We start from the raw sequence: 12251 nt of genomic DNA, 5'->3' as shown, positions 1-12251 counted from the left end.
GAGACTCAAGGTATTTAATAAAATTGGGGACTCTAATGGAATAAGAAATGTGTATAGATTGAAGAGTGGGAGGAATTATTGAAGTGTGTCACAGAACCCTTGTGGCCAGTGTGATTCCTGCCCAAATGATGCAAGATCCAGATCCAATAGGAAATGTTGTGGGATGTGTCAGAGGCAGAGCATTTGGGAAAAGATAATCAGGCATTTAGGTTTAGAGTGGCTGCTTTTCAATATTGCCATAGTGACCACGCTTCCAAAGTTCTTCACTGGCTGAAAAGTAGTTTAGGACATCCTGATGTTAGGAAAAGTGCTATATACATGCAAGTTCAATGTCATTGTTTGGAGGAAACCTCGAGGTGAAACGAGTTCTGAACCATGGTTCCTGGAGTTGAGAACTAGCAGGTAAAATATTAAACAGGAATTTCTTCTAAGAGGTAATGGATTTGGTAGAGATGATCTGACGAGAGAAGGGCAGAACCTGCCTGGATTATCAGAAGATAAACCAAAATAAAGCATTAAAATGGTCAGTATAAATTCATAATTTAGCAAAAAAAACACAAAGGGATGAACTAATACAGTTATCTTGTTAGGGGCCAAGATGGACAACGAGTCCTTGGAAGTAAGGACTAAAATAAACATGACTTGCAGTGCAATTGTTATTTATTTTAATTAAGAGCAGTGCAAGTCATGTTTATTTTAGATTCAAGATGGTGTCTGAACAGATTTACTCGCAAAATTGATAATAGGGTTAATAAGTTATTGACTGGGTGGTTACATAATTCATTCAGAGAGCAGACAGTAGTTTTCTCAAGGAGTAAAATAATATTCTGTCAGCATCCAGATCAGTGTTATTATCTTTGCCTTTTCTGATAGATTAACGTGTAACCCTATTGTTTGGCCAACAGCGTTAGTCTAGGGGAAGACAGTCTCTGGCGCCGCCAAACTTGTGAAATCTCGTTTGTGTGGATGCTATGTGATGTGTTACCCTGTTACAAATCAGTACCATGAAATATCAGACAATACACCATATGCAATTAAATGATTCAGCTTTATATTTCTTTATTTGACTATAGGGTTAGTAAAGAAAACAAAGAGAAAGGGCCCATTTTAATGAAACAGTCTAATGTGCTCGTTGAAGCTCACGGTTTTCCTGTCTGTTCGTTCTCCATCGATTTCCCCTGGGCGTCGTCGACTCCCAATCCTATTCCAAGTCCACTCCGACCTCTCCGTTCCGGCAACTTCTCTCTCCATCTTCTGCCAAACAAAAGACCATGAATCACACGCTCTTGGGCACACGAGAAAGAAGACACTTCCTTCATTGGACAGGGCACATTTCAAAGCCCCCATTAACTCTATTCCTAACCCAAACAGTGCTGCTACAGAGAAACCATTACACTAGCAGTGAAACCTTTCCCAGGCGTTACACTCTCCCCCCACTCCCACCAAATTTAGTCACATCCTTCATGACTTTGAGATAATTTGCCAACCCTTCCTACAAAGTCCAACCCAGGTGTAAAAGGCAGTGACATAGCTGCCCACAGCGGTAGGGGCCACACTCTGCTCCCCCCTGCTACATAGGCCAACCTATCTGATGGCCTCCTAACTCTGAGACCTCTGTTTTTCCTCATCTACCTCTTCATGTTCCAACACTACTGGGGATACTTCTGGTCTACCTGGCGTGGCCTCCCCCGGCCTATCACTCGTGCCCACCTGTAACTCGGACCCCTTGGCTGAGCCCCGCTTCATCCTTTGCAACCTAGGCTGTCCACAGGTAGCTCCCTCTCCAATTTCACCTGACTCAGCGTGAGAAGGGTTGCGAGTCTCTTCCTGAATCAGTGGGGAGTTAGCAAAAGGCAACATATACCACACCCCCATGTACTCATCCTCTGAACCAGTATCCCACTCGGGCAGGGGCCAGTCTAACCTCTCCTGCTGTTGGTCCTGGAGTCGCCCGTTGACACCGCAGGGTCCTCTCACTAGGTGTGGGCGCCAGGTCGGGCTCTGGGTCAACCTGTACCTCTTGTCCCACAGGCAGAAGGTGGTTCCAATGGAGAATCTTGACAGGCCCATTCCCATCCTCTGGTTTCACCTGGAAAACTAGTAGGTTTAGCATTTGACTCTCCACCACATAGGGTGTGACTGCCCAGTGGTCAGGCAACTTATGCTTCCAGGTAGCCCCAAGTTCCTTATGAGGACTCGGTCTCCCGGCAGGAGTTGGGAGATCCTGACCTTTTGATCATACCTCCTTTTATTTCCTTGATTCTGCTTGGCAGCCACAACCCCAGTTAGTTCATAAGCCCTTTTCAGCCCTCTTCTCATATCAGACACATACTTCAGATGAGTCTTTGGTGGTAGGTCACCCCCATCAGTCCCAAAACAAAGATCAATGGGCAAACTCGCCTCATGCCCAAACACCAGACAATATGGCGAGTACCCAATAGCTTCATTTCGGGTACAGTTGTAACAGTGAACCAGATGTCCAATATGTTGACTCCACCTGCTCTTCTTACTGATCTCCAGGGTTCTCAGCATGTCTAGCAAGATCAGGTTAAACGTCTCGGGCTGGGGGGTCACCCTGTGGGTGATAAGGCGTAGTTCTCGACTTCTCGACACTAAGTAGTCTCAGTAATACATGGATGAGCCTAATCTTGAAAACCCATTCCTGATCATTATGTACCTGCCTGGGAGGCCATAGTAAATGAAATACTTCTCCCATAACACTTTTGCCACCATAGACACCCTCTGGTCCTTGGTAGGAAAAGCCTGCGCATATCTGGTGTAGTGATCCGTGATGACTAAGACATTCACCATATTGCTGGCATCCGGGTCTATTGACAGGAAATCCATACACACCAGTTCCAGGGGCCCCCTGCACTCTGCAAGTGGGTCAAAGGGAGCTGCCCACATAGGCAGCTCTGTACACATCGAAAGGACGACTTACAGTATTCTTTGAGCTCTGGCTTTATTTGGGGCCAATAAAACTGGTTTCTGAGCAATCCATAGGTCTTTTCAAACCCAAAATGTCCAGAGTCATCATGAAGTGACTTCAACACAATACTCTGGTACTTCTCAGGCAGAGCCAGCAGGGAATGCTGAGGTCAGTCTGGAGGTGACATGACACAGTATAGGATCTGGTTCCTCAACTCCAACCTGGGCCATTCCCTCAGTAGTGGAGGCTTCGCAGCATGTTTCGTCTTTTCCACTTGAGCCATGCCTCCCTTTTTGACTGCTGACCAAACGGTACGATGCCTGGGTCATCGTGCTGAGCAGTTGCCACTCCCCCAAAGCTCAATTCCGGTATCTGCTTTGTCTTCAGAGTAGTCAGGTTACAGTAAATTTCTGAAATGGCGTCATCCGAAGCTCCCAATTCATCCACCGCTCAGTCCTGACCCTCCTTTCCCTCTGTCTTCGTAGTGATGGCAAACTGACACATGGCCTTCACCCCTGGGGCAGGAGTGCTCTCCTTGTCCCTGTCCAGTCCCTCATGCACCTGTCGGGACAAAGCATCTGCATCAATGTTCCGGCTCCCCGGCCAGTACTTCAGGCTGAAATCATAGGCAGACACCACCACCAACCACTGATGGCCTGTGGCATCCAGTTTCGCCAAGTCAGGATACAAGTTAGAGGGTTGTTGACCGTCCTCACCTCAAACTTGGCCCTGTAGAGATAGTCACTCAACTTATCCAGCACCGCCCATTTTAACACCAGAAATTCCAACTTGTGCGTGGGATAGTTTTTCTCGGAGAGTGACAGACTCCGACTGAAAAATGCAACAGGCTTCAACCCGGTGCCCTGATCCTGATATAGGACGCCCCCTAAACCCTCTTGGCTGGCATCCGTATGCAGCACATGCGGCAATTGGGGGTCCACAGAAGGCAGCACAGGCACCTGCGTCAGCAGCTCCTTCAGCAACTGAAAGGCCTCTTCACATTTCGCATCCCACCTCACTCCAAGAGGCTTTGAAAGGCTAAGAGACACTTTACCTTCCTCTCCTTTTGTCCTCCTCCCTTTCATCCCCAAAGGAGGGTAACCACACAGAAGCTGATTTAAAGGGTGACCCGCTTTCGCTTAGCCCCTCACGAACCTCAAATAGGAACCACAGAACCCAAGGAACGAGTGCAAAGTGCTCACAGTCTGGGGCCTTGGCCATGTGGTCACTGCCTCTATCTTAGATGAATACGTAGCTACTCCATCCCGTGAGACTATGTGCCCGACATAGCTGACAGACATCTTGCAGAACTGGCACTTGTCCAGGGAAAGTTTTAACCCTTCAGCTTTCAGGTGGCCCAGCACCTTCAGTAGCCTCGCTTCATGGTATGAGTGTGGAGGGAGAGAGCAATGGTGAGTTATGATCTATGTATGCTATAATAGGGTAGTGGAAATGGATTCAATACTAACCTTTGTGTAACTGAATAAATACCAAAAAGGTAATGCTTTACAGAGCCACAGTAATGAGCAGAAGATTGAACCAATGAAGATAGCATCATCAGATGGTATAAACTGACTGCCCTCCTTGCATCACCCTATGATATTTCTTAAGTTGCAGAGTATAGAAATGATAACTCTGATAATTCTTTAACTGGAACTTCTTTTCCAGGACCAGAGCGAGTTTGGCATCAAATAATTCCATTGTCCTCAGCAACCTGAAGAGGCAGAGCTTGATGCTGAATTTCGGGACTCTCAGCAGCAGTGGGCGAAGTGGGGTTTTGTCCCAGCATCCTCTGCTACAGCTCACACCAGTGATGAACGTTTGATTGACAGACACACTGTCCAGCCAACGAATGCTAAGTATGAGATGAACCTCTTGCCCGATCTGTGTATTAACTTTTTTTTAAAACACAGCCTTTTAATCATTTCTACTTGAGACTTATTCATTTTAGACTATAAGACTAAGGAGCAGAAGTCGGCTATTCGGCCCGCCATTTTATCACGAGCTGATCCATTCTCCCATTTAGCCCCACTCCATAGCCTTCTCACCATAACCTTTGATGCCCTGGCTACTCAGATCCCTTTCAATTACTGCCTTAAATACACCCAATGACCTGGCCTCCACTGTCACCTGTGGCAACAGATTCCACAGCTTCACCACCCTCTGGCTAAAAAAAATTTCTTCACATCTCTGTTCTGAATGGGCGCCCTTCAATCCTTAAGTCATGCCCTCTCGTACTAGTCTCCCCCACCATGGGAAACAACTTTGCTACATCCACTCTGTCCATGCCTTTCAACATTCGAAATGTTTCTATGAGGTCCCCCCTCATTCTTCTAAACTTCAAGGAGTACAGTCCAAGAGCGGTCAAACATTCCTCATATGTTAACCCTCTCATTCCCGGAGTGGGGAAAGAACTACAGTTACTACCTATTTTAGGTTACTACTAAAAGAAGTGTTGGTATGAAAATACTTCTAAAGCAATTGAAAATAAATGCTTTCCTTAAAAAAAAACGAGACCAATCATTTAAGCAAGTTTTGAAACTCTGGAGTTTTCTGATTGAATGTAAGGTTGAGAGGCGCTTAACTGAAATCTTCCAGTTTTCAGAATCACAAAGAATTGTTGCAGCAGGAGTTAAGTCAGTTTTGCCCATTGAGTCTGTACACTGGAGTAATGCAGTGACCCCTGCTCTCACAGCCTCTTCCAAGAGCAGGGCAATTCTTTCTGGATCCCCTCTCAAAATAACAGCTGAATCTGCCCCTCTACTAATCCTGGCCATGCAATCCACTCTCTGCATATATAAGATTTTCCAGTTGTTACTTTTGTTTTTAGTGGTCAATGATCTTCATTCTATGACCCCTAGTTCTTAACCGCTCTATCAGTTGGAACAGTTTTTCTTTCTACTCTGTCCATACCCTTCAAGACCTTCTATCTCTATCAGATCTTCCTGTGACCTTTCCTGTTCTGAAGGGAATAGCGCCAAGCTTCTATAATCTAGTCAAAGTTTAAAGTACAAAATATGTATATATTATACAACCTTCAGATTCATCTCCCAACAGGCAGCTGCGAAACAAGGAAACCCAAAAGAACCCATATTTAAAAAAAGACCATCAAGCTCCCAATATGCAGAAGGATAAAAAGCACAAGCAAATAGCATTCAGAACTGAAGTTCAACGCCAAGCCGAGCAAACCTCGAGGAGCAGTGAGCTGAACTGGTCCGTCGCTTGCCGCGGGCCCCGACACTCTGACCTTTTCAGTCTGGCTCGGCGCCTAAATTGACGTCTAAACATCGTGTTCAATCACCTCAATATGCTCAGGTGCCCAAACCTCGCCACCTCGATTCAGCCTGTAACTGAACTTTCCAATTCAGCACGGCGCTTAAGTCTCCGTCCAAGTATCTCGTTCAGCCGAATCAGTGCACTCTGGGGCCTGGATCTATTCAACTAACGACATAGATTCACCAAACTTAAAAACTTCAACAATTCATTTCAGTCGGTCTTTTCTGTGCTTTCTCTAAGCCCGTCACATTTTTCTTCCTTCATTTACCGAGCAGTTACAAATGGGATTGAGCATTGTACTCTGATCAGTGAACATCCACACATCTGACCTTCTGATAGACGCAAAGTCAAGGCAAAAGTCGAAGTAAATTTATTATCGGAGAACATGTATGTTTACATAAACTACCTTATAATCCATTTTCTGACAGGCATTTACAGGAAAATAAAGAAATGCAATAGTATTTATGAAATCCATACACAAAGACAAACAAACAGATAAATTGTGCAAATAAAACATAAATAATTCTGAAAATCTGAGTTGTAGAGTCCTTGAAAGTAAATCTGTGATGAGTGAAGTTATCCAAGCTGGTTCAGGAGCCTGATGGTTGTAGGGTCATAACTATTCCTGAACCCGGTAATGTGAGACCCAAAGCTCAGAATCAGGTTTATTATCACCGGCATTTGTCGTGAAATGTGTTAACAGCAGCAGTTCAATGCAATACATAATATAGAAAAATAATAATAATAAATCAATCAATCAATCAGTTACAGTATACATATATTGAGTAGATTAAAAATCACACAAAAACAGTAATGATATATATTTAAAAAGTGAGGTAGTGTTTGAGGGTTCAATATCCATTTAGGAATTGGATGGCAGAGGGGAAGAAGCTGTTCCTGAATCACTGAATGTGTACCTTCAGGCTTCTGTACCTCCTGCCTGATGGTAACAGTGAGGTCCCAAATAATAGACACTGCCTTTCTGAGACACGCTCCTTCAAGATGTCCTGGGTACTTTGTAGGATAGTACCCAAGATGGAGCTGACTAAATTTACAACCCTCAGCAGCTTCTTTGGGTCCTGTGCAGTAGCCCCTCCATACCAGACAGTGATGCAGCCTGTCAGAATGCTCTCTATGGTGCATTTATAGCAGTTTTTGAGTGTATCTATTGACATACCAAATCTCTTCAAACCCCTAATGAAGTATAGTCACTGTCTTGCCTTCTTTATAACTGCATCAATATGTTGGGACCAGGATAGTTCCTCAGAGATCTTGACACCCAGGAACTTGAAACTGCCCACTCTCTCCACTTCTGATCCCTCTAATAGGATTGGTATGTGTTCCTTTGTCTTACCCTTCCTGAAGTCCACAATCAGCTTTCATCTTACTGACATTGAGTGCCAGGTTGTTGCTGTAACACCACTCCACTAGTTGGCATATCTCACTCCTGTACACCCTCTCGTCACCATCTGAGATTCTACCAACAATGGTTGTATCATCAGCAAATTTATAGATGGTATTTGAGCTATGCCTAGCCACACGATCATGGGTATAGAGAGAGTAGAGCAGTGGGCTAATCACACATCCCTGACAGGCACCAGTGTTGATCGTCAGCGAGGAGGATATGTTATCACCAATCCGCACATATTGTGGTCTTTCAGTTAGGAAGCTGAGGATCTATCTGCAGAGGGAGGTACAGAGGCCCAGGTTCTGTTAACTTCTCAATCAGGATTGTGGGAATGATGATATTAAATGCTGAGCTATAGTCGATGAACAAAGTGGACATAGAAGGCATTGAGTTCATCTGGTAGTGAAGCATCGCTGCCATTCATGCTATTGGGTTTTGCTTTGCAGGAAGTAATGTCTTGTAAACCCTGCTAAAATTGTCATACATCGGATATTGCATCCAATCTCATTCTAAATTGTCTCTTCGCCCTTGAAATAGCCCTTCGCAAATCATACCTGGTTTTCTGGTAGAGGCCTGGGTTGCCAGACTTGAATGCCACAGATCTAGCCCTCAGTAGATGATGTACCTCCTGGTTCATCCACAGCTTTTGGTTTGCGAATGTACAGTAAGTCTTTGTAGGCACACGTTTATCCACACATGTTTTAATGAAGTCAGTAACAACTGCAGCATACTCATCCAGGTTTGAAGATGAATTCCTGAATACAGTCCAGTCCACTGATTCAAAGCAGTCCTGTAGGCGCTCCTGTGCTTCCCTTGTCCAAACCTTCTTGGTCCTCACTGCTGGTGCTGCAGTCTTCAGTCTCTGCCTATATTCAGGGAGTAGAAGTACAGCCAGGTGATCAGACTTCCTGAAGTGAGGGCGTGGAATAGCACGGTAAGCATTCTTGATGATGGTGTAGCAATAGTCCAGTGTGTTGTTTCCTCTGGTATTGCAAGTGATCTGTTGATGGTAATTGCTTAGTGATTTTTTTCAGACTGGCCTTGTTAAAATCCCCCAAAATGATAGTGAAGGTGTTAGGGTGCGCTGTTTCGTGCATGTTGATCTCATTGCTCAAATCATCTAAAGCCTGATTGACATTGGCCTGAGGTGGAATGTAAACTGTTATCAAACTGACCTTGGAGAACTCCCATGGTAAAAAGGATGGCACTTAACTGCTAGATATTCCAGTTCTGGTCAGCAGAATTGGACTGCACTGATATATTTGTGCACCAAGAAGAGTTGATCATGTGGTATACTCCTCCATCTCTGCTTTTGAGAGAGCCTATAGATCTATCCTGAAGATCTAGCTCTGAGATCATCGGTTTTATTCAACAGAGACTGCACGTTTGCCAGTAAGATAGTCGGTACTGGGAGTTTAAAATCCCCATTTCCTGAAATGCACTTGTATCCCTGACCTGCAACCACGTTTCCTGCCTGGAATCCTATGAGAACGAATCCGTAAGTTTTAAGCAACAATAGTTTGTTTAAACACATTAAGACAACTTTGTTAACTGTACTGATCTTGGAAGCAGTCATGCTTTTAGTTGTATCAGGCTGAAACGAGAATATTTAATCATATCCATTGAGAGTTCTGCTGCTACACGAGTCACCCCTAGGTGCCCTGGAAGTATCTGCCTGATGGTAGTACTGAGAGGAGAGCATGGCCTAGATTATGGGAGTGTTTGATGATGGGTGTTGCTTTCTTGTGGCAGCGCTCCTTGTAGGTGTGCTCAGTGTTGAGGTGGAACTTTCCTGGGATGGACTGGGCCTTTGATGAAACAGCTGAATCCAGAACACTGCCCAGAAGAATTTTTGCACTGATACCCTGGGCTGAACTGATTGACCTCCAAGAATCACAACCTCCTTTCTTTGTCCGAGATGTGACTCCAGCCACTGGAGACTTTACTGTACCTCCTGTTCCCATTGACTTCAATTTATCAGAGCTCTCTGATGCCATACTCAGTGAAACGCTCCCTGGATGTCAAGGGCAGTCACTCTCCTCTGGAAATCCAGTTCTTTGGTCTGCAGTTGGACAAAGGCTGTGATGTTATCTGAAACAGTGTGTTCCTGGTGAAACTCTAACTGGGGATGGTGAACAGGCTATTGATGTTGTGTGATAGTATGGTCAATGACACTTTCAATCACTTTGAGTTATCGAGAGATGTAGCATAGAAACATGCTCTTCAGCCAGTGAGTCCGTGTCAGCCATCAAACACTCATTTACATGACTCCATTTTTAAAATTGTCCCCATGCTGCTCTCAACCTCCACTCAACAAGCACTGGGAGAGATTCACAGTGGCCAATTAGTGTCCCAGTCTGTAATGTGGGAGGAAACCAGAGCACCCGAAGGACACCAATGTAGTCACAGGAGAACGTACAAACTTCACACAGACAGCACTTGAGTTCAAAATTGAACCCCAGTCTCGGGTGTTGTGAGGCACTGGTTCTATTAGCTACTAGTATTGAGAGTAGATTAAATAGGGTGTAATTAGTCAGGCATTTGTCCTGCTTTGTGAACAGGCCATATCTGGGCAATTTTCCTTATTGCTCAGATTCAGAATTGGGTTTAATACCACCTGCATACATTATGAAATTTGTTAACTCTGTGGCAGCAGTACAATATAGAAATATAATCTACTTGATAATAGAGGGAAAAAATTGAATTACAGTCGCGTTGAGGTTTTGGTATTGTTGTGCCATACCCTTTTTTCTCCAAACATAGCAATGTGCACTTCTGACAAAGAAAATTGAACTTTTGTCTCATCTGAACATTATCGCAGAAGTATTGTGGAGCATCCAGGTAGTTTTTTGCAAACTTGAGACATGCAGCTAGTTTTTTTTTTGGAGATCAGTGGTTTCCTCCGTGGTGCCCTTCCATGAACACCATTCTTGTTCAGTGTTTTTCCTATAGTGGACACATGAACGGAGACTTTAGCAAGTTCTAGAGATTTCTGCAAGTCTTCTGTTGTTACCCTTTGGGTTCTTTTTCATCTCCTTTGGCATTGAAGCTTGTGATCTTCGCAGGATGCCCACTCCTAGGGAGAGCAGCAACAATACTTGAGTTTCCTCCATTTGTGGAGAATTTCTTTTCCTGTGGACTGATGAACAATCAGGTCTCTGAAAATGCTTTTGTAGCCTTTTCAGCTTCTTGCACCTCTACAATTTTTCTAAGGTTCTTTGAAAGTTATTTTGATCAAAGAATGATGCAGATAAACAGATCTTCCTTGAGAAGAGCAGACTCTGTCAGTAACCTGACTTTGTCATTTTTTTTAATAGGGCAGGGAATCTCTGCAACCCACACCTTGAATCTCATTTCACTGATTGAAGAAGGTTCACAAACTTTTTCTTGCAACTGTGTATATTAAATCGTTAAATGAGTAGTGCAAAAACAGAATTAAAAAAAATGTAATGAGGTAATGTTCATGGGTTCAATGTCCATTCAGAAATTAGGTGGCTGAGGGGAAGAAGCTGTTACTGAATCACTGAGCATGTGCTTCACGCTTCTGTAACTCCTTTCCGATGGTAATGAGAAGAGGGCACGTCCTGGATGGTGGGGGTCCTTATTGAAGAAATGCTGCCTTTTTGATCCTTCCTTGGATACTACAGAGGCAAGTGCCTATGATGGAGCTGACTAAGTTTAGAATTCTCTGCAACTTACTTCAATCCTGTGCAGTAACCCCCATACCAGATGGTGATGCAGCCAGTCAGATGCTCTCCACTGAAGATCTGTAAAAATTTGCGAGTGCCTCCACAGTTCCCTGGTGTGGAAAATTCTAAAAAGTCACCACCTTCTGGGTGAAGAAATTTCTTCACACCCCTATCCTAAATGGCCAGTTGCTTTTTCTGAGGACACAATCCAAGGTCAAGATACTCCTTCCAGGGGAAAATTGTCTTTCCATTTACACTATCTCGACTTGTAAGGATTTTGTATATTTCACTCTTACCTCCAAACCTTAGAGCAGAATTAGGCCATTCTGTCCATTGGGTCTGCTCCACCATTCCATTATGTCTGATTTATTATCCCTCTCAACCGGATAATCCTGCCTTCTCCCTATAACCTTTTTGACACCTTTACTAATGAAGAATGTACCAACCTCCACTTTAAATATACCTAATGAATTGGCCTCCACAGCTGTCTGTGGTAATGAATTTCACAAATACACCACTCTCTGGCTAAAGAAATTCCTCCTAATCTCTGTTCTAAAGGGACATCCTTCTATTGTGATCCTAGTCGTGGATCTTCCCCACTATAGGAAAACATCCCTACGTCCACTCTATCTAGGTCTTTCAATATTCGACAGTGCCTTGATAGGCCTACTCTGGTTCATTTCCACTCTAAGACAACTGTGTTATTCCATTTTGTACTCAATAAAATCTAGCACACATTTTACCACCATAATTCCTTGCTGTCCCTGCAGGTAAACTTTATGTTTTGTGTAAAATGTTGCCCACATCTTCCTGAACACCGACATAGTTTAATCTCTGAACTTTAAAAAATGCTGTCTTTTTCTTATTTCCAACAATGGATGACCTCATTTATATATGGTACACTCCATCCATTACTATAGATGTTTAACCCTTGCACTGCTGGTGCACT

The 12251-nt window shown here is 44.0% G+C and overlaps 1 protein-coding gene across 2 annotated transcripts in view; it reads left to right on the top strand.

Moving 5' to 3' along the window:
• Positions 1-6714, top strand: part of stox1 (storkhead box 1) — a 41986-nt gene extending 35272 nt beyond the window's left edge. Inside the window, exons 4-5 of one of the 2 annotated variants that reach the window (XM_059947308.1) lie at positions 4598-4788; positions 5987-6714. In XM_059947308.1, the coding sequence (XP_059803291.1) occupies positions 4598-4754 (157 nt within the window). In that variant the 3' untranslated portion in view covers positions 4755-4788; positions 5987-6714. Of the gene's footprint in view, positions 1-4597 lie in introns of both variants that reach the window. The other variant, XM_059947307.1, reaches the window with a different exon arrangement.
• Positions 6715-12251: the final 5537 nt, after the last annotated feature.

The sequence above is a fragment of the Hypanus sabinus genome, chromosome 22 (genome assembly GCF_030144855.1).
Source record: "Hypanus sabinus isolate sHypSab1 chromosome 22, sHypSab1.hap1, whole genome shotgun sequence".
NCBI lineage: Eukaryota > Metazoa > Chordata > Chondrichthyes > Myliobatiformes > Dasyatidae > Hypanus > Hypanus sabinus.
Note: the sequence above shows the minus strand (reverse complement) of the source record. Positions and strands in the feature narration are given on the sequence as shown.